The 24614-nt window shown below is 36.5% G+C and overlaps 1 protein-coding gene across 1 annotated transcript in view; it reads left to right on the top strand.

Moving 5' to 3' along the window:
- Window positions 1–24614, top strand: part of LOC142742794 (T cell receptor alpha chain MC.7.G5-like) — a 328722-nt gene that overhangs the window by 295097 nt on the left and 9011 nt on the right. Inside the window, exon 4 of the mRNA XM_075852918.1 lies at window positions 6881–6939. Coding sequence (XP_075709033.1) covers window positions 6881–6939 — 59 coding nt within the window. The remainder of the gene's footprint in view (window positions 1–6880; window positions 6940–24614) is intronic.

The raw sequence follows: 24614 nt of genomic DNA, 5'->3' as shown, positions 1-24614 counted from the left end.
CTATGTGAAATGTGGGCTGCATGTACCTCAGACTCTTAGGCTATTATTTACTGAGAAATCAATATATATATATATATATATATATATATATAATATATATATATATTGGCAGTTATAGTGTGCACAATAATCGTTTACCTAATTAAAATGTATTATCATTTCTTCTTCTTACTACAGAACCGACTGTCTACAGTCCATGCTGTCGGCGGCTCATAACTCTACAGTAGGAGAGAGCGTCCTGCTTGTCTCCCGTATGCAGAGCGTCTGCCAGCGCTGTAGAATGTAACATGGAGACAGAGCAGCGCTCTCTCTTACTGCAGTTATAAGCCGTTGGCAGCACGGACCTTACGCAGTCCGTTCTGTAGTGAGAAGCAGAAACACTAATACATGTTATTTAGAAAAACCATTATTGTGCACACTCCTGATCTAGAATCGTTGTTCTATAGAATGTCAGTATAAATGGAGGTACTTTTAACATGGCCTATATTAGAATTTTAGAACACTGCCTGACCCATGGTATTTAGTCCGTATTTAAACAAAGTCATAGGGAGAATAGACTGGCATTTCAAACACCAGTCTAATTTACACTGGCAGAAAGAGCTTCAAATATATTAAGAAATACACACCCCTTAATATAGCTTGCACATCTTTGGCTGTCCCTGCGACAGAAATGCAAATCTACGTCTGCAATGAACAGGTGTAGATTTGTGTCAGAATTGACACCAGTTACTTGCGTAAATTATGGTAAATCTGTCGTTTGGCGGAGGCCCTGCCCGTTCAGCTGAGCCCAGCCTCCTTTTCTAGCCACTTTTGAAAAGTGTTGAGAAAAGTCAAAATTGACAACTATGGTGTGCGGCAAAATTTGCGACTTCTTTCACTCCAAAAATCTGTAAGGGAGTCAATATTCTAATAAATGGATCAACTAATTATGTTGTATTTGATTGAGGTATAAATGTGCACATTATTCGCTGCCAACTGCAGAAGGAGAGGGTCCACTGCCCGGTCATTAATATGCCTTACATTTACATCATTTGCTTAACCATCACATGGTCTTGATGTTTGTGGGCCATCAATTGAAAGGATAGACGGAGCTATACTATATGCAAGTTAAAGTGGTATTCCAGCCATTAAAGTGTATCATCTATTCACTGGATAGATGATAAGTGTGCAATCCACGGCGTTTTCAAAGGTCGCCCACACCCCACCACCACCCCCGATCCTGTGGATAGAACAAGAAAGAATTAAGCGACACTCCCACAAGCAATGGATTGCTTAATCTTGATTTTTATTATTATTACAGATGCAATATTTTTAGTCTTGTGTATAGGTGTTAGGGTAATACCCCATATAAAAACTGTTTTAATCATACATTTAGCTTAGAAATCTAGGTCCAGTTGGGATATTTTAGTGACATACTTGTCAAGAAGTAAAATGATAGAATATAATAGTAAATGTATACTATATTCAGTGCGGGCTTATGACAAGTGCTATTACCACAGTACACACTACTCATAACTGGGACACTGACTGGGTTTATGTTAAGAGGTGAAGTGATGTGTACTTCTAACAACTACAAGCTTATATTTGGGCAAGGCACCAGAATGCACATTCTACCAAGTAAGATACAGTATTTATTTTCTATTTATATGTTAAGTCTGTAAGAGGTTTGTGCGCCATAAAGCAAATGACGCACAAACTATACATTGAAACCCCTTTTAGTCGACCACCTAAAATTGCAATAAAAAAAATTCTTCTACTGAGGAGGTCCAATTAAAAAGGAGCCCAACATGCATAGGATATAAGAAATATCAAAATCTGTCACAGGAAAAACAGTCTTGATCAGGAGTGGTCTTTTGAAGAGGTTTCACACTATCTATCTATCTATCTATCTATCTATCTCATATCTATCTATCTATCTATCTATCTCATATCTATCTATCTATCTCATATCTATCTATCTATCTATCTATCTCATATCTATCTATCTATCTCATATCTATCTATCTAATATCTATCTCATATCTATCTATCTATCTCATATCTATCTCATATCTATCTATCTATCTATCTATCTCATATCTATCTATCTATCTAATATCTATCTCATATCTATCTATCTATCGATCTCATATCTATCTATCTATCTATGGACTTTTAAAGATTGGACTGCCTATATGGTTATATGTAGACTTCACTACATTGGACTGTCGATATAGTTATACTGTATGTGGACATTTATACGTTGGACATGTCTATGGTAAAAGGTGGACATTATTAAACGCTCAGGTTATATTACAGACTTGGTAAATGAAATTACTTTTTCACATTAGTAATGCCTTTCACTGTATCCTGTGTATGATCACAGCTTTTTGCTATGAGATGACACACTGTGTAACAATAATGTCAAACTCACATTTGGAAGTGGGACAAAGTTAACAGTGACACCAAGTAAGTACATAGATGCGTTTTATCATACGACCCATAACTGGACTGATTAAGAATCAAATATGTAAGACAAGTGATGAGATATTGGTACGTTCCTAGCGCGGCATGATAGAATTTACCCTTTACTCATCACCACTTTATACACCACTATGTTACTAAGATAACAGTGGTAACTCTATGGTTCAGCATTGAATTCTAATAATAATCACTAGACACAAACATCCCACGCAAAATAAGAGATGATTTACCACGCTTGGTGGAATTCCAGGAATTCAGGTATCTCAAAGTCTTTGGTAAAGCTCTTCATTTATATAATCTACAATAGTAATTAATAAACATATAATTAGTTATATATTCCTATGGCACCAGCATAGGCAGAAAGTTATGTCTTAAATTGTAGGTAGAAAGCTTAGAACCTGGACACAGAATAATGCCACGTTATTTGGAGACACAAATAACAACTCGTCAAACAAGCTAAGCATCAATAAAAGGATGAATACATAGAAATGAATAAATGTGTTAATATAATAATGAATACATTTTATTCAGGAGTCTGTCGAATACTTATTAATGACAACATTACAATCCTGAAAGGCTGAGCCATCGAGACTATAAGATGATCGGGATCTCGCTCAGGATAGTAAATTTTCTGCTATTATTATCGTGCTGTAAATGACACTAATGTCATGCACAGCACATCGGAGTCAGATCCTGTCATATGTAATGTGTACCTGCATTTACATTATTTGCAATGGCATTGATCACTGTGTTATAATACTGGCTTCACTAAACTCATATTTGGGAAAGGGACCAAACTCGATGTTAGACCAAGTAAGTTTCTAATAATGAATTCTACTATCTTTATTGTTTACTAGTCTAAATCAGAGCGACAATTTCACATCAAAGTTTTTTTTACAGATTGTCAAAATTCAAAAATCCTAAATTTAATATTTTACATACTATGGGGACAATTAGTTATAGGAACATGTATGTTATTTGCATATATAAGGATTGTAATTTATTCTTTAGTAATTCAGACTGACTAACATTGAACAATATGTTTTACTTCAGGGACTCAACGACCTAATCCGAAAATTTATATTAGTATTCAAGGCTTGTATTATCTATCTATCTATCTATCTATCTATCTATCTATCTATCTATCTATCTATCTATCTATCTATCTATCTATCTATCTATCTATCTATCGGGTTTTTCAACTCTAAAGTTGCCACTATCTGTTTGCACAGTTTCTTAGCATAGACCTAGAGTAACAGCAGTTACATTCTTGTAGTTACATGTAACACTGTGCACTCGGAGGCAACTACAAGCTGATATTTGGAGCTGGGACTAGATTAACTGTTCAGTCAAGTAAGTACTTTGTGTGTAAATGTATTATTCATATTTTTATTGCAACTGGTGCTCTACATAGTAAAGCTTTGTATTCTCGGTGTATCTAGTGCAAGTGTAGAACTTAAGAGCTACAGGGTGATTTTATACATATATACACATTTTGAATTTTAGTTAAATACAGATTACTGTGGCACACGCTGTATGATAAATTTGGCGCCTTTTGCTAGACTGTTAGACACTTTTATCTTCCTTATATTATCGTTTGGTTGCCTTAGTTTACACCATTTTTTTTGCACCAAAATTTTATTGCAAATTTGAGGCACATTGGTGCATTTTAGGCCACACCCCCTTTTCTCAACACTTTTGAGAAGTGACTAGTGAGGCACAAATATCTGGAGTTTTTTGGGTGCAAATCAATACAAAAAAATCGTCTTAATTGATGTTCACCAAAAAAAGGCACAACTTAGGCCAGAATTGTTAATCTGTCCTACTGTGTGTTTAAACTTTTTAAAGTATACTGGGTAGCGATTCAAGAGCTTATACTAGGGACCAGTTGTTCTATTCCTATTGTGTTTCCCTGTACAAACTGTCAACCCCAATGTATGTGAGCATTGAACCCTATGATGGTGCATAGATAGAAAGCTATATTCACACTCTATCACCAGGTAAACAGAGTGCTCCTGTATTAGCAGACCCTGAACTCTGCTCTTCGGGAACAAACTGATACCAGCAATATATTAAAGTTTTTTGGTTTGGTAAACTTTACATGCCAGACTGTAAACATTTACAATACAATAATTCAAATCCGTTCTTGAATATGAATTCTAAATGTTTATCACAGTGAAACCTGAAAGACGTATTTCTTCAGACGGCAGCTTGGCGACATGGGTTGTTTGCATTATGGGCGACACAGGTTGTTAGCAGTTTGTGTATTGGGATTTCTGACTGTGCTAATACTGGTAACTGGAAGTACATCTTTGGGGAAGGCACCAGACTCACTGTTCAGCCCAGTAAGTAGGGGAAAATCTACTAGTGTTTTAGGAAATTATTCTTATTCATTTGAAAGAGAAAAACAGTCTTGAATTTTGCATTGATTGTATCACAACTAGGCTTTATTACATCAGGTTTTACATTTTCTATTATTATCACCCATGAACCAGAAAGATACTACCTAATACCAGTCTCTTTCCAATTGCAATATTGATGACAGAAAGACGATTATCTTAAGTAGTCTTCTCAGCAGAGGAAGATCGTGACTTGCTGGAAGAGCTAGCTAAATGGAAACATACTATAGACCGGCCATAATACACCTGTATTTTAGCATTAATATTACAGAGGTAACAGCAGGATCCCTCTGTAGTTCTACTCAAGCAAACTTAGATAGCTATTGGGTTGTATATTAACTGAGTTCTGTTCAGTAAAATGTTGGGGGTCCAAGTGTTGTGGCTATTGTATGGCCTTATAATGCGTGTGAAACTGGCCAAACAATTAGGCTGGATTCACACGAGCATGTTCATTCTGTAAAGGACGGAACATATTTCGGCTGCAAGTCCCGGACCGAACACCATGCAGGGAGCCGGGCTCCTAGCATTATAGTTATGTACGACGCTAGGAGTCCCGGCCTCGCTGCGGGACAACTGTCCCGTACTGAAAACATGATTACAGTACGGGACAGTAGTTCCACGGAGAGGCAGGGACTCCTAGCGTTGTACATAACTATGATGCTAGGAGCCCGGCTCCCTGCACTGTGTTCGGTCCGGGACTTGCAGCCGAAATACGTTCCGTCCTTTACGGACCGAACATGATCGTGTGAATCCAGCGTTATTGCTGATTTCCATTGTGTATATTGATCATCATTACATCTAAAACTAGATCTATTCATTATACTCTTTAGCCTAAGCATGGTAATGCTGCAATTTGCGAGTAAACAATATTAAAATGTAGCAGCACTGAGTTTGCTGTTTGGCACAACCCATGGTGATATCACAATGTCAGCAATTTTACATGAGACTTTAGGTAAACCCACTGAATTATCTTCATTCAATGAGTTATCATGAAAAGCACAAAAACTCAATGAATCATTCAGCTCTGCTATATCTGCATGCATATCATTCATGTTATGCTGTGCACATATTCCAAATCGATTTGCTGTGGAGGAACAAATTGTATGACTATATTTTTTATGATTTGTTTTTGGTGGTGGAACATGGTTAAAGTCACTGTAAAAAGAGCAATGGCCATAGTAAATACCATGTGTAAGTGTAAAGACTTCTGTCACAGTGTAGTTATGGAGGTAGCTATGGGAAACTTATCTTTGGAGAAGGAACAAAACTAAGCGTTAATCCAAGTAAGTTTGATTAAACGTATGAATTGTACAAATAATGTCTCTAAAAACTTTTTATTGCACATATCACCCCCACATAGAATGTGCCAAGCCAAGGAATACCATGTAATACTGAGCCGATCAAGGCTACAGATAATCAAAACCCAGCATAGAAATGCCAGTCCTGATGTAACAATGAGCTGGAAATTAAGTTTAATGGTTATGAAGCTAGTACAAAACTCAATAAGATGTTTCTCTAGCACTAAATATTTAAAGGGGTGTTATGTTTTAAGCAAATAAAGTTTATTATTATATAATAAAAAACATATAAACGTTTTTAGTATACGTTCTGTATACATTTTTCGTGGTTTTCAAGATCACTGTTTGCTGACATTCAAAAGAAACCAGTAAACAATGAAGGTTCTCACTAAATAACAGCAAGCAAAGATCTTGAAAATGGTGAGAAATTGATACAGAAAGCATATTGGAAAATTGCATAACTTTTCATTACACAAATAAATATAATTTATTTGCTTGAACCAGAAAACCCCTTTAAGTAAATTATTTATTAGGGCTAATAACAATACCAATAAATAGAAGTAGCCTGATATTATTTTACTATACCACCTAACAACCCAAAAGAGACATAAATGGGGCACCATTTCCTTAAATGATACTATGCTGGTGGTTGTACATGATACAGATATCACAGATCTACAATTGGGTTTTATGTAAAGGGAAATGTGGATGTGCCACTAGTGGATCTGGCTGGGGGAAGCTTGTATTTGGCTCTGGAACACAGTTATATGTGAACCCACGTAAGTTGTTGTTTTTGGTATCCATAGATAAAAAGTATAAACCTTTATGATCACCTGAATACAGTTATACGTTAGACTTCATCATGTCAGCCATTCATAAAGCAGGTACAATAAAGAATTGCACTGCTGCAGGGTATCTTGGTGGGCACAAAGTCTCTCTGCTAGAGACCAACCTTCTCAGGTTTGAGTCCACAGTTCAGATTAGGGATTAACACTATTCAGGTACCTGCAAAGCAAATGTTTTTGTACAGAGATAAACTACAGTGTAACTTTGGCAACAAGTTTGTCTTTGGAAGTGGGACCAGCTTACTAGTTAAACCAAGTGAGTACTCTTGACACTACATCATTCGTGACATTTGCCTTTTTTTGCAAATAATTCTTATATAACCTGTATTTTATTTTGACTATATTTTACCATTCTATTTATTTGGCTGCATTGCATTCCCTCATACTTTATAGTGCAGTATAAAACAAAAGTAAAAACACAATTCAAGTATAACCGGTTATACAGCAAGGTTATAGAGTTAGGCTATGTTCACACGGCAGATTTTACTTGGCGGGACTAGTCGCAAAATCCGGCGTGGAATTGTTCCTGCCGTCAGCAGGAGGTTTGGGTGCAATCTTCCCAAAGATCAGGCAGGACGCTTCTTTTGCATGCCAGCTGGAAAAATCAGCTAGTGGGAAAAAGACGCGTCAGCCTCCTATTAAAATGAATAGGAGGTGAAACCTTGTGGCGGAATCCGTCACAAAACAGGGTCTCATACAGCCAAAACGTACAATATGGCGACCGCAGGGTAAAATAGAAAGAGAGATTCCTGCTAATATCAGATAAAGTGAGAAGTAATTTTAGAATTACAAATCATGTATCGAGTAGTAAGAATTTATTCTACTAATACATGTAATACCATAATTAAAAATACAGGAACGTAGCTACAGGCCCCCCTGCCACATATGAAGACATCAATATTAAAAATGCTGCATGGTAGGTGGGTGGTCCTGTTACAGATTGGGGCCCTGCAGCTTCACGTTATAGACCCCAATATTCAAGTTATTAATATACAGAATCACTAGCCAATGAGTTCACCATGGCATATGTGTGGAAGGGCATATGCCAACCAACATTTACTTACCTTTAACATTTCTTCCCATAAATGATAGCACAATAAGATAAATATATTGGGCTTTGTGACTTAAGGGTAGGGAGCAGAATATTCATTAACACCGCGCGCAGGCAGAAAGTTCCATGCAGGAAAATCCACAGAATGTTCAGTATTTCAGCAGATTCCGCAAGGAAAAATCTGTCAATCAGCCAATATGAATTCTACTCCGATTGGCACAGTCGCAGCGGAAATTCAAGTTTGAAACTTGGATTTCTGCCGCAAATTCTTTGAAAAATCCACTTCTATGGTAAATCTGACACGTGTGAACATAGCCTAACTTCATAAGAGTCAGAGTAAGTGCTCCATTTTCTGTAATACTATTATTATTTATTTCCTACATTAGTAAGAAATAAGAACATATTAAAAAATTACAAGTCAATAGTCTGCAAGGAATAAAATTGGGAGTGAATGTGACTTCTGCTGGAAGTGCAGTATTTGTTAAAGGGCCATACACTGTGGGATTATGGCAGTGGAGGAAACAAACTAGTATTTGGCCAAGGGACTGTTCTCACTGTGAATCCCAGTAAGTATTCTACATTTAATAACACAGAGATACAAGTAAATATCAAACAGACAAATGTCTTAAAATGTAATAGATGTAGACACTTCCTTTAAAACATATAAATGGGTGAGTATATAATTGTGCATTTATGCAATACGTGTGTGTGTGAGTGTGTGTGTGTGAGTGTGTGTGTGTGTGTGTGTGTGTGTGTGTGTGTGTAAATATATGTATTTATATATATATATATATATATATATATATATATATATATACCTTTATCTTTGTAACAGCAGTAATAGGACATAATGACACTTCTACACATTACTTCTCGAAAATAATAGCAATGTTATATAAAATAATTTAGAACGTATATTGGGGCATATATATTCACGTCACTCCCATTTTTTCGTTCTTTGCTGCATTTTTAGCAGTAATTAAATGCAGCACAACTGCAACATTGTTGTTGTTGTCGTTTTTTGTGGCAAAACCATAATGGTTTTTACAAAAAAATATTGCAGTTTTACTGCATTTATGAAAATCAATGCTAAAAATGCAGCAAAATTGCAAGTTCTTGCAAAAACTGTCACGGTTGTGCCGCAAAGAAAACCCAAAACATCAACAACTAATGTAAATACACCTAAAAGATGTAAGAACACGCGGTGCGGTGTTGGATAAATATGGTCTACACCCTGAATGCCATTTTTTTTTAAATACAATTTCACAGAAAATGATGAATGTATATTTATAATAATATAGCAAACAAGTCAACAGCCTGTAAAGAATAAAGATTGGGAGTATGTGACTTCTGCTGGAAGTGCAGTATTTGTTAAAGGGCCATACACTGTGGGATTATGGCAGTGGAAATTACAAACTGGTGTTCGGGCAAGGGACTGTTCTCACTGTGAATCCCAGTAAGTATTCTGTACTGGCGTAATAGAATAGAATAAATGTAATAGATGTAGTCAATACTCTGTAAAAGATACAGATATATGGGTATATAAGTTGGCACTCTGTGTATCGTATAGCCTTATGTGATATGTATTCTCCGTATGACAATAATTGTATTTGGAATGATCAGTTTCACACCCTGAACGTACTGTACATATAGTCCTACATGTTGTGTTCTGGGATGAAGGAGGGTGTTTATGTAGTAACATATTTTACTGTGATAATACTGGGAACAGGAAGATCATTTTTGGACAAGGCACATGGTTGACTGTTTAGCCAAGTAAGTTTTAAAGAAACTCCATAAACTTCAATATCCTAATAACATCTGGATAAAGTATCTCTTAGGCCTTCTTTTAGCGTTTTAAAAACGCATGTAACATTGCAATTTGTCTTTAATGGCGATTTTTTACAAGCGTTTCGGTGGTGTTTTTATTTAGAGACTTTTGTAAATTTGTTTGTCTCTGTGTTTTTGAAGTCCTATAGAGAAGCCTATGAAAAAAAACACCAGAAAATACACCATACCCAGATAATGCTGCAAAACAAAAAATGCCACCGAAAACGCACGTAAACTCCGTGTGTGATTCCAGCCAGAAGTTGAAGTCTTGTACAGATCTAAGGGTATGTTCACACGCTTACTAAAAAAACCTCTGAAAATACGGAGCTTTCTTCACGGGAAAACAGCTACTGATTTTCATAAGTTTTTTAATTAACTAGCGCTTTTCGCTGCGTTTTTTTTAGCTGTTTTTCTATTGATTCAATGAAAAACGTCTCCAAAAATGGCTCAAGAAGTGACATGCACGTCTTTTTACGGGGCGTCTTTTTACACGCCGTTTGTTGAAAATGAGGCATAAAAAAGTGCCCGTCGGAACAGAACGCCGTATTTCCCATTGAAATCAATGGGCAGATGTTTGTAGGCGTTCTGCTTCCAATTTTTCATCCCTTTTTCGGGATGTTTATGGCCCGAAAAACTGCTAAAAAAGCCCGTGTGAACATACCCTGATACTTCTGTGTAGGTAAAATGAATCAGTCTGGAGTCCAGGCTGTTGCTTAGACTGGATACAAATGTGTCCACTTCTCTGTAAACAGTGTACACATTCAGCCACAGCAATGCGAGATCTTGGGGTAAAATGTATTAGAATAGTGTCAAACTTTTCATTATACACTGATTACGTTTTACTTCTAGCCCAGACATGGGCAAACTACGGCCCGCGGGCCACATACGGCCCGTTAGGCTTTTTAATCCGGCCCGCCGAACTTGTCCAAATCATAGTAAAAACCTCCTTTTTTTTTCCCCTTTCCCTGCAATGCCCACGTTTTCCCAATAGATGGCGCACTCAAAACACATTGACCGTTGTCCTTAACGCCGAAGGACGGATATATCCGTCCTCAGCAGCTGCTAGTTCGTGCAAGAGGACGGATATATCCGTCCTGTGATCGCGCGGGTACTGCCAGTGTACCCACGCGATCAGCGGCAGGAGCACGGCTGTTATACACAGCCTGGCTCCTGCTGCAACTGCCGGAATCGAAGCGCGCTCCGATTCCGGCAGTTTAACCCATTAAATGCCGCTGTCAATAGTGACAGCGGCATCTAATGTGTTTGACAGAGGGAGGGAGCTCCCTCTGTCACCCGATCGGCGCCCCCGCAAACAAATCGCGGGTCGCCGTCGGGTTTCCATGACAGCCGGGGGTCTAACAAAGACACCCAGGTCTGTCTTCCGCAACTGCCTGTTTGGCGATGCCGGAGGCATGACCTAACAGGTTGCCTGTCAGTTTTACACTGACAGGCAATAATGCTTTGGTATACTAAGTATACCAAAGCATTATATATGCGATCGGCACATCGCATAGTGAAGTCCCCTGGTGGGACTTAAAAAAAAAATGTCAATCAGTTAAATAAAGTTTGTTGAAAAAAAATAAAATAATTACAGTCAAAATCAAATAAAACTACTTTTTTTGCCCAAAAAGTGGTTTTATTCAGTAAAAGTGTCAAAACAAATCACACATACACATAGATGGTATCCCCGCGATCGTAACAACTTGACCAATAAAATGAACACATTAATTAAACCGCCGGATGAACGGCGTCCAAAAAACCCGCAAAAAACAACGGCAAAATTCTCTCTTTTCTCCCATTCCCCCCATAAAAAATAAAATAAAAGTTAATCTATAAGTCCTATGTACCCCAAAATAGTACTAATGAAAACTACGCATTGGCCCGCAAAAATCAAGCCCACATACGGTCACATCGACAGAAAAATAAAAAAATGACGGCTCTTGGAATGCGGCGATGCAAAAACAAGTAATTTTTTTCTAAAAGGATTTTTATTGTGCAAACGTAGGAAAACATATAAAACCTTTACATATTTGGTATCCCCGTAATCGTGCCGACCCGTAGAATAAAGGTAACATGTTATTTATGCTGCATAGTAAAGGGCATAAATTTATAACGTGAAAATTAATGCTGGAATAGCTGCTTATTTTCAATTCTCTCCTAAAATAAAGTTAATAAAAGTTAATCAATATATTGTAAGCATCTAAAAATGGTGCAATTACAAAATACAACTCGTCCCGCAAAAAACAAGCCCTTATACGGCTATGTCGACGTAATAAAAAAAAAGTTACGACTCTTGGAATGCGACCATGAAAAAACAAAAAATAATCCTTGGTCATTAACGTGCAAAATGGCCCGGTCATTAAGGGGTTAATGTGGCGCGTATTTCTCTTTATTTCACTTTAATTTTCACTTCGTTTCACGTCACCATTAAGCCCTTCGGTTTTCAAAGAGTACAATATCAGCCGTCACTTTGCCACGAAGCATGCAAACTATGCTAGCAAGCAGTCAACACAAGAACGGGCGGCTACTGCTCAGAGGTTGGCAGCTAATTTACAGAGTCAACAGAACTTTTTTCTTGATAAATCACAGTGCGTATGTTATTTTAATCTATTTACATTTCCTCCTCCCAGTATCTGCGAAATAGTATGTAAATGCCATATCTTGCATATTCCTTGAGACACATTTATTAACTGATAAGGGCTATTTTTCACATTTGAAAGACAGTTAATAAATTGGGTTGTAGTGTTCTTACTGTGCTATGAGGTTTGCACACACTACATTTAATGCTTTAGTATATCCGGCCCAAACACTCCCTCCAAATGCTCCTGGCCCGGCCCCTCTGTCAAATTTTAGAACCCATTGTGGCCCGCGAGTCAAAAAGTTTGCCCACCCCTGTTCTAGCCCCTATAAACCTAACTAAGAAAGAAATCCAACTATGACATACATGTAACAGAATAGTTTACACAATGACACATGATGTTATTTATGCTGTGAAGATATTAACATCACTGATATTGATTTCTGACAGATGTTAATAGTGTATAGGATGAAGTAGTAGCAGTAGCGGGGGTGGGGAGCGCGCCGGCACAACAATGGTTTGTGTATTGGCATTTATGACTGTGCTTATACCGGGAACAGCAGGAAGCTCATATTTGGAAGAGGGACACATTTTATTGTTAAACCCAGTAAGTAGATGTTTTCAGTACATTATTTTCAGTATACATTTTATACTTAAGCATACATGCAGGCATAGTGAAATATTCATTTTAGTAGAGAATTAAATGGTGTAGAAAAAATACAACATTACTAAAAAAAAAAAAAAAAAAACACTAAAAGGTTGGATTCCCGCACAGTGTTCTTTCTGTATTTTAAGTTGTTTGTTTTTGTCCCTCTTGTCCCTATTTTTAGGGAGTTTTCCATTCCTAAGCCTACATTTTAACAAAAACTTAACTAAATCTGCAACAGCCTGTGTAAACCATGTTACAGCGTTTGGAACAGTTATTTATGGTGTTTTTTGTCGCATGTTTTAAAACACACCAACAAATAATGTGTGAAGAGGGCCAACAAGCGTTTACCACTCGTAAAAAGGCATTATGCAATAACTGAATCATTAGATTGAATTATATTATCATATAGAATCTTCAGAGCTTTGGTCTTTATATACATATATACTTAATTTAACAATATATTATTCTTCTTATTATTATTATATGACATAATGAACAAATAGAAAATGAAAATGCTATTTACTAACGTTTCACATTTATTATTGACATAATAAGTAATATCTTCTGTAGTATAATATAATATTTAGAACACTTTGTTTATTGTAAATTATAGTACTTTTCCTAAACTTTATGAAACTAGACTAAACAAATAATTTTCCATCTTGCCTGAAGTGGAGCCTGAAATTTCATTTCTTTTATGTATGTGAGGATCAATGCAACTTCGAGTGCACATACATATCCAGTAATCTTGTCCAGGTATATGGTAATATAATAAAAAATAACCTATATACTAGGGCCAATTTCACACTATGGTATTTTGGTCAGTATTTGTAGGTCAAAACAAGGAGTGGATCCTACACAGAGAAAAAGTATAATGGAAAGATTTTTAACTTTTTAGTGTGTTGTATCCACTCTTGGTTTTGGCCTCCAAATACTGATGCAAAATATTGACCAAAATACTGCTATTGAAAGAGGCCTTTGGGCGAAATCTATCAACTTTTCTATATGGTGAAGAAAAGTCGCGAAGAGCTCAAAAATCGCAAAAATTGAGACTTTTGGTCCATTTCCGCCGTTCTTGACTCAGTAGACGTGGGCGTGGCCACCACATCCCAACACATTTACTATAATTTACGCCAGATACTTAGTGGCGCACGGACAGTCAAAGATGCTTTAACCGTATTAAGAGGCGTGTGCCACTTAATAAATTTGTTGCATCTTACTCCAGCTTGTTTCTTATTAAGACTGGCATATGAAACGCCAGTCTTAATAAATTCCTCCCTTTAGGTTTCTGATTTGAATCCTCTTGTATCCGTATACTAATTGCTATGTCATTCATTGAACATATAAGTCACAGGCTGCTGGTGGCATAGATAGGATGCTCATGTGGTAATCTGGTTTGTGTACTGGTGTGTATGACTGTGCTTATACTAGTGGCACATATAAACTGATATTCGGCAGAGGGACACAGCTAGTTGTTCAGACCAGTAAGTGATGTTTTTATACTATATTATGTTCTGGATTCAATTATTGCATGTATATGTGGAAAGTGACAGATATGCCTCTGTATTATGTTGAGTGTATAGGGAATGATGCATCACAACTTACACATTTATACATCTACCTGAAATCACCATAGACAACAGTATTAATATTCATTATTAACATAAATGTAGGAGCATAAACCGAATACAAGTGTCTGTAACACAGGCTGAGCGCTATAGTATAGAGAACAGTTATTGCACTTAAAAGCTCATATATTTATACAGGCAGATATGTAACATAATGTACAATGTGCCCAGTGTCAGGTTGCTCCTAATAAGCCATAATAGCAGAGTAGGGTTTAAGTAGTGGGGTGTTTGACTGTGCTAATACTGGCGGCTGGAAGTTAACCTTCGGCAAAGGAACCAAGCTAACTGTCTTGCCTAGTAAGTAAGGTAAATTTACTGCAAATATGGAGGTCTATCAATAATATATGGTCCATATATAATTTTAGGAAATATATTTTTGGACTAGCTTAATTTTGATTTAAGTTTCTTTACTAAATATGTGCAGTACATTTTTGGGCTGGAGAGTATCAGATCTGTATGATAGGCATAACTACTTGTATAGTGTAAATCTAATATAAAAGGAGGTATTTTAAGTACAAGTCACACATGAGATTCACATTTTTGAACAAGTGTTCCAGCATTAAAAACAAAATGCTAAAATAAAATTCCCTCATGGATATTCTGTTAAAACTCGGATCCTGATTCTTGTTGATCCCTGATGGGGTCATTTTTTGTTTCCATGCATCTAACCCTTACAGGGTTATAGACAGGATATGTGGGGTATGACCATGTATACAGTATACATGTATAAACAGGGCATGTAATGAAACAATACCTTCTCTTCCATACACCGCCAGTCCCTGAAGTTTAGCAACCGTATGTCTGGCCCTCTCTTACTTTAGATATATTTAAAGAATCCCAGTTAACACCGTATTAAAAATATAAAAATGACTTACCAGATAACATACACAACGTATTTACAAATGGTGCTACATAAGAGGAGTTTTCTGTTTTAGAGACCAATAAGGCATAAATCTGACAGCTTAGTTGCAAAGATTTTTGTATTTTTTTTTTTTACCAAAAATGTACCCAATTTTAATGTTTATCTGTAGATTTTTTTTTTTACAGTATGTCTACTAAAATGTCATACTCATGCACCAGGTTTCTATTTATTGGAAATCATTTGTTTAAGTATAGTAACAATGTGATCATCATAATAATTAACGTAACAAATAGAAGACCCCCAACTGCAATAGAGCTATGGCCATATTAAAATGTATACAGGTTCACAGGGCACATATTGTATAACAGCGTATCACTGTGGTACTGGAGGATATGGAAAACTTACATTTGGTTCTGGCACAAAACTGGTGGTTAATCCTGGTAAGTGTTTTACAAGTAAATAAAATTCATCATTATAATGGATAGAACTGATGTAAAGACAATCAGAATGATATTTTATGGGATCCCCCACGCAGATCATCAGAAGGTACATCTACATATCCGTATTTCAAGAGGCAGATAAGAATAAGAAACACGTTTTAAAAGTGTACCCCCCAAAAAAAAGGTTGAGTGTAGTAAAATACCTAAATATGGTATACTTCCTCTGCCCCAATTTATTGTTGTAATTGAACCGTGAAAACCTATGATACAAACTCACCTATATTTTCACGAGGTTGCTTCTCACTATTAAAAAAAGTAAGAAACGGTGTAATCACGAATAATTGATCAACATTCTAAGTGGTAGTGGAGAAAAGCAGGGATGTAATAGCAAAGTAATAAGTTATAGGATTATTGACCATTTTCACTAGAGTTACCCATTACCTTTACTGGAAAAATGTGTAATTTTTACTGGACGTAGTATGGCCGAATGATGATCTTAGGTCGGTTCACCTGTAAAACCAGCCTTAGACGAATAGATAGATAGATAGATAGATAGATAGATAGATAGATAGATAGATAGATAGATAGATAGAGGTTAGGACTTGCTGAGGTCCGAGCCCACATTTCATGTGCACCATTTGAAGCAGACATGCATCCAGAGTCAGAGCTGAGTTTATGTAGAGAGGTTTCTGGTTGTGTGGATAATGCCGGCCGGAAGATTCTATTTGGAGCTGGCACTATACTAACTGTGCTACCTAGTAAGTATTGAACCACTAATATATTTATCATTACACTGATAATGTGTTCCATTAAGATATTTACCCCACTCATATTGTAGATAATACAGATGTTGATAGATAAGATGTTGATAAGTTTATAAGTAATTTCTCTATAATTGATGACTTCTTTTCACATTAATTCATTATTCTCGGGATTCCAAAAAAATGATAAATGATCGTGTTATTTATCCTTTATTTATATGTTATTTAACTCATTGGTAACTTTTACTGTCCTTATGATTAATAGTAGTACGTATATACAGAGACCTCCCCCCGAGAGTCACTTTAAATATTACAATTTGGAATTCTCTAAAATTATTGTTCATTCACTTTATGTATCTATGATTTAAATATTGCCATTAGAAATGGAAGCAGATTGTGGTTATTGTACAGAACAGCAGAAGGAAATTCATACCCATCAGCAGAATACATGGGCTTTTATCGGACTTAGGCCTCATTCTGGTCAGTATTTGGAAGCCAAAACCAGGAGCGGGTCCAAAACACGGAAGAGGTACAAAACTGTTTATCTGTTTATGTTCCACTACTGGTTTTGGCTTCCAAATACTGAAGCAAGATACTGACCAGAATACTGACGTGTACATGAAGCCTAAGGGGACGTTGCTCTACTACCTGAATTATTCTTTGTCTTAAAGGAAGCCATTCCTATGTCAGACATGAGAGGTGGTGAGACCTTGGGTCAAAGCTAGTCTTAAAGCCAATAAGAGCTGAATAGGCAAGGGACTTGGAAGAGTGTGCAGTCCCTTCATTTTGTGACCGGTTAGGGCCTCAGCTCCCAAACCCTACTGATCCGGAGAGTTCTGTATGTCCAAAGGTGCACATTTACATTAAATATCATTCCATGATCTAGCACCTTACCAGGGATTTCTATTTAATATTTTATTCAATATTTTGATACAGCAATTGTATAAATCAGATACAGGCAAGTCATGAGATATTGTCCGCAGGATGTCACTTTAGTACATATCACAAAGGTATTTGTCAGGATATGTTTCAATGTGTGAATTTTGCTGGTAACAAATGGATATTTGGCAGAGGAACCATGGTGACTGTCATGCCCAGTGAGTATTCCTGTTTCTAATGAGCAATATTATCCACTAAAGGAATATAAATTATATGACAAACAGGCCACTCTTAGGCCATGCTCAGCCAGCCACATACACAAAATTATATTTTACTACGACCAGATAGAGATTAGGGACTGAGAATCATTTTAAAACAAATACAGTTTTCATCAGTTGAACCCAATAATTTAAAAGAGACGCACCTATAAGGATAGGGCTCCAGGGCAACATGTGGGTCACCTGGGAGTCACAGTAAAATCATGGTACAGATGTAGCCGTCTTTACTTTTTCAATGGCTTTTCAATGGTTTTTGTTGTGTGATATCACGCTGCAGCAAGTAATCAGAATCAAGTTAAAAATGGTTACATCTGTATTAGCGTGAATCGCAATTGACCTAAATGTTTCACTACGATGGAAAAATTCACGGCGAATGGCATTAGAGAAATCATATGGACTGATGTTGCCTCCAAGAAATTTTTCCACCTCCATAACAATGTTGCTCTAAGAGAATAGACTATAAAAGCTTTGTAAATTGTGTAGGAGGTAACATTACACGGACACAATGGTGTGGTATTACATTAACATTATATTGCAGTTCAGCTGAGCATCATTCTTTATATGGCTACTGATAGCATGTGTATACAGGATGCATGTCGAGGTTGTGGTAATGAAATGTGTCATGGTGCTCATATCTCCGGACAGAAGATGACTTTTGGACCAGGCACCAAGTTAAATGTAAAACCTAGTAAGTTTATATATAATGGTAATATTATATAACACACTACTGTAGACAGGATGTTACAATAATAATATTTTACACAATATCATTGTTATATATATACCGGTATATACATAAGACAATGATATTCTATAAAATATTACTATTATAACATGAAATGCATGAAAAAGTGACTTGCAATACATTTATTATTGTATTTACTATGATTCAAACTATGACCATTTGAAAAGAACAGGTCTAGTGCACTGAAAGGCTATGTACACCTGTGACTTTTTTCAGTGTGATTGGTGCAACTTTCAAACAAGTTTTTATTAAAAAAAAAAAAAAAAAATCGTTTTTGAGTTACGTGTGATTGGTGTATTGTGTACTGAAACCTGTATCTGTCAGATCAGCTGGACTGAGGGGTTCAGTGTCAGCGGGTCCAAGCAGGATCGAGCTGTTATAACTTACATGTAATCGATAACAGGTGGATCCTGCATGTCAGAGACACGCGGGACCTGCTGACATTGACGGACACATGTTTCGGTGCACAATACTCGTATCACACGTATCTGAAAAAGTAAAAATTATTTTTAAGAAAGAGTTGTTTGAAAGTTGCACCAATCACTCTGATAGAAATTTTTAATAAAAAATGAATAAAAAATGTTAAAGGTGTACATAGCCTGTAAGTGAGTATACAGTAGAGGTAGGCGAGTCAGAGTATGTTCTTGTCATATCATGCATCACTGTGCTAATTATAACACAGGGAGATTTATATTTGGCCATGGAACTAAATTGATGGTGAATCCAGGTAAGTTTTGAGTATGCAACAAAAGTACTCCAAGCAGGATGTAGCAATACTACAGGAATAATAATAATAATAGTAGTAATAATAATATATACTATATAAGGCATTGATCATTAAAGGGAACCTGTCCTGTTTAAAATGCAATCTGATCTATGGGCAGCATGTTATAGGGAAGGAGAAGCTGATATGTCGTTTTTTGGGAAAAAGATTTAGTGTTACTTGTAAATTATTCATTTAAACCTCTGCTCATTTTTGGTTTAGGAATCCAGTGGGCGGTCCTAAATTGTGATGATAGTTATCTATGTATGCACACTAATACAGGGAAGGTTGTCAATCACTGAGTAGGACCGCCCACTGGACTCTTAAACCCAGAATAAGTGGAGATAAAAATCACTACATTACTAGTTATACTGAATATTTCCCCACAAAACTATATATCTATCTTCTCAGCTCCCAGTGCTCTATAACATGCTGCCGGTAGTTCAGAATGCATTTTCAACCTGACAGGTTCCCATTAAATTAAAGGCTACTTTATGTTATGGAAAAAATTGGTTTTCTATTGTACTACTGAAAAAAGCATAATGCCACTTCTGTATAAAGAACATGGATATAGCTGCTTGGGATCAAGTCTAATAGGTATAGAATAGTGTAATGGGTTTTATAGGTATAGGCTCTCAAGTTCTGCACCAAGACAGGACGTCTTAGTCCTAGTCAAGTGGCTTGGTCAAGGTTCCATTAGTTATACTCGCTTCCAGGAAAATGGAGCTTTATATGAACGCCATTCATATTTTTGGAATATAATTGTAATATATTTTTGTACATATTGTCATACATGTTTTTATATATTTTTGAATGCAATATATACATAGTAAATATAATATAGCAAGGTAGCTGATGTCTGCCCATTAACATCTCCTGTATATGCACTATATTTCATATTATATTATTAGTGTCTTTTGATGAGTGGACACCAAGAAAAGAAGATGCATCAGTCTTTTATTTATAACTTTCCTTCCTTTTGGATACCCTTCTGACTTTGGCTAAAAAAAACTGAGCCAAAAAATGCATCAAAACGGTGTGTATGATCCTGACCTAAAAAAATCAAAGACCAAATGGACAGAAGTAAACTAGACATAAGTTTACAGTTAGATGAATGTACAGGGTGGGCCATTTATATGGATACACCTAAATAAAATGGGAATGGTTGGTGATATTAACTTCCTGTTTGTGGCACATTAGTATATGGGAGGGGGGAAACTTTTCAAGCTGGGTGTTGACCATGGTGGCCATTTTGAAGTCGGACATTTTGTATCCAACTTTAGTTTTTTCAATGGGAAGAGGGTCATGTGACACATCAAACTTATCGAGAATTTCACAAGAAAAACAATGGTGTGCTTGGTTTTAACATCACTTTATTCTTTCATGAGTTATTTACAAGTTTCTGACCACTTATAAAATGTGTTCAAAGTGCTGCCCATTGTGTTGGATTGTCAATGCAACCCTCTTCTCCCACTCTTCACACACAGATAGCAACACCGCAGAAGAAATGCTAGCACAGGCTTCCAGTATCTGTAGTTTCAGTTGCTGCACATCAAGTATCTTCACAGCATAGACAATTGCCTTCAGATGACCCCAAAGATAAAAGTCTAAGGGGGTCAGATCGGGAGGCATTTCTTCTGCGGTGCTGCTATCAGTGTGTGAAGAGTGGGAGAAGAGGGTTGCATTGACAATCCAACACAATGGGCAGCACTTTGAACACATTTTATAAGTGGTCAGAAACTTGTAAATAACTCATGAAAGAATAAAGTAACGTTAAAACCAAGCACACCATTGTTTTTCTTGTGAAATTCTCGACAAGTTTGATGTACATCCATATAAATGGCCCACCCTGTACATAGTGAACATATGCCAGATATCTACAGTACATTATATCTGCTGTCTGACCAAAGCCGGTCCTTTTGAACTATTTGGGTGCATTTACACACGGCAGCTTTTATTGCAGAAATTTCTGCAGCTGAAAATTGGTACTGGCTAAGATATCTGACTAAGAAACCTTAAGTGCTATGAAGTTTTTTTTGAAAGGGAACCTATCACTGTGTGACTATAGCACCAATAAACTCCTATTTGGCTTAGGAACTGCATTGATCGTGTTGCCTAGTGAGTATTAATGCCATTTATCTATTTAATATTCGCATGAAATCTGGATTTTTTTTTGTAATTGGCTTGATTACAATAAATAAAAAAAATGATCATATACCTAATGTAAAATACCATATGTAACAAAGCAGTGGGAAGGATGGTGCTTACCACCCACACTCCTTTGGCAAGATCTATAAAAGCTGGTTGGTATACTATGTCGAGTCTGAGGATGGGCACATGCATTACTGACCATCAGTGTAACTGGGATAGCTCCATGTTACGGCAAACCTTAGCCAATATTGATCCACATTACAGAGCATACCCCATAAGTATATACATAGCACGTTTCACATACCCTAGATATGCCTCCTAAGGTTAACGTAAGGAGTCTTCTCAGTGTGCGAATACTGGATGGAAGATAATCTTTGGATCAGGGACCAAACTTAATGTTGAACCCAGTAAGTGAATCATGCTGGACCTTGTGGTTCAGCTAAAGGGTGGAAATGAGTTTTACTTAACATGTTCATTTGTATTGCCTGATCCAAATTACTTAGTTAAATAAAAAAAATAACACCAATTCTATATCTAAAATTAAAACAAATTATCCTCATGTTTTCTTAAATCTTTTCAATAACATGAATTAATTAAATGAAGTAACCCCAATCTGAGATCGTAGACATTTGGGAATAGGATGGACTTTAATGTTTCTTTCCAAACATTCCCAATATATAAATGAATAAAGGTGACTGAAGCATTAGACAAATCTCTTATTGGCTCTTTACTGTTTAATTATTGTGATCACACTTCAGCTCATATTTGAGAAGAAAACCTATGTGTGTACATATATATATATATATATATATATATATATATAAAAAAGCTTTGCAAGATTATTACACAGTGATATACAGCAGGTCAATAACACACACACGAACGCACATACACACACACACATATATATATGTATGCATATATATATATACATACATATATATATATATATGTGTGTGTGTGTGTGTGTGTGTGTGTGTGTGTGTGTGTGCGTGCGTGCGTTCGTTATTGACCTGCTGTATATCACTGTGTAATAATCTTGCAACGCTTACTTTTGGAAAAGGAACTAAGTTAATTGTAAATATTGGTGAGTGCCCGTTAATATATTATGTGATTCTTATGGAGTAAGTGTGGAGTGTTAAAATGGCCTTTCACATGATATAATTTATCTAGAATTTTTGTGAAATATTTAAAAAATATGTTTTTGCTATTGCTTTGATTATAATAAATCAGAATAACAAAATATTGATAACGAACTATATAAAAATTCAAGTAAAGCGCTACAATAATTGAATATCTCAAAGATCCATTTTTATGGTCATACATGGCTACGGGGGATATAGGCCGTGTTTGGGGAGATAGTGAGCACTTGGGATGAGTGAAAGAGTTTATTGACGGGGAAGCCAATCATTCCCTTTGCTTGAAGTGGATGAAAATGGAGTAGAGGTTATAACCACAGTCCACTGAGATTACGATATATTAAACCATTGTAGTACAAACATTTGGGACATTTACCCAAAAAAAAAATAATATTACCAAAATGTAGAAAAAGTTTGTGCATCTTCTTGTTGTATTGTGCGGATTCAACAGCGGACTTGCCGTAGATTTCCACCGTTGCTTTGCAAAGTCTGAAATCCGCAGTAAAAATCTGCTACTTCTGAGCAATAGACCATGCATGCTGCGGAGTGAAAATTCCACACCATAAGCTAGTTTCCGCACTGTTGTTTTTCCGCAACGTCTGCACTAGCTTACCTAAAAAGCTATAGAGACTAAAGGCAAAAAAAGTCTGATAATGCAGCAAATGCGCCACATCTGAATGTGCCCTTATACTGATTCATTTTATGTTTAGCTGTATGTGTTTTATTGTCGTGTTGTATATCACTGTGTGATAATCTTAGAAAGGTTACATTTGGAAAAGGAACCAAGCTATTTGTGAATATTGGTGAGTGCACGTTGATATCATGGGAAGTTTATGTGAGGTTGAAGTGTTAATATGGCCAAGAACACCAAAATGTAGCATTACCACATCATAATGCTAGAAACCATCTTTATATTAAAGACCTAACCATAACTAGGATAGAAATGTAAAAATAAAACGTTTGTTTTATAAAATTCAATTCTTTAATAATAAGTTTGATAAATAATTTTGTTTAATATTTACAATTGATAAAGATAAGTAAAAACTAATTTTAGGCAAATATTGTAGTTAGACCAAAACAATTGGTCAAAAGTACTGAAGTACTGTGCAAGCTATCTATACAATGAAGCCTTTAGTGCTAGGGAACCAATCACTGTGTGAATATACAGGTAGAAAACTCGTATTTGGATCCGGAACAGTTCTAATAGTGATGCCCAGTAAGTATTGCAGTACCTGATCCATAAACATGTGGATGACATTTTTAGTAAAAAAGTTTTTATGGTTTTAATTTTAGAAATATTCTTGTTGCTGCATAGGTCACATAAAACCGGCAAAGTCCCACGACTGGATAATATTCAGTCCGTGTATGGGGGGATAGTGAGCACTTTTTGACTTAGCATTTATTGCTTTATGATTAGTGGAGGTCATGAGAACGAACCAGGGTCCTTTTGGCTTTTTCTCTGCAATGGCGATCCCGGTGCTGATGCTCCTTCATTCTGAAGATTAGTGGGGGCCCCGGCAGTCGGACCTTTACCATTTAGTAATTGATGGCATACCCTAGCTATATGCCATAACTTTGTATTGTGGGAAAACCCCTTAAAGGGGTTTTCCACCTTCTGACAACTGATGACCTATCCACCGGATAGGTCATCAGTACATGATTTGTGGAGGTCCGACAACCGGAACCTGCAATGCGTGAAGCAGTTGGCTCCGGCCACGGAATAGCGGCCGGGCTGCAGTACTGCAGCTCTGCTCTTATTCAAGTGAATAGGAGCAGACATGCAGTTCTGCAGCACGGCCGCTATGCTATGTACAGAGCCAACTGCTTCCGGCTCCGTACATAACATTATGTGCCACAA

This window comes from Rhinoderma darwinii, chromosome 1 (assembly GCF_050947455.1).
Source record: "Rhinoderma darwinii isolate aRhiDar2 chromosome 1, aRhiDar2.hap1, whole genome shotgun sequence".
Lineage (NCBI taxonomy): Eukaryota > Metazoa > Chordata > Amphibia > Anura > Rhinodermatidae > Rhinoderma > Rhinoderma darwinii.
This window is presented reverse-complemented; position numbering and strand designations above follow the sequence as displayed.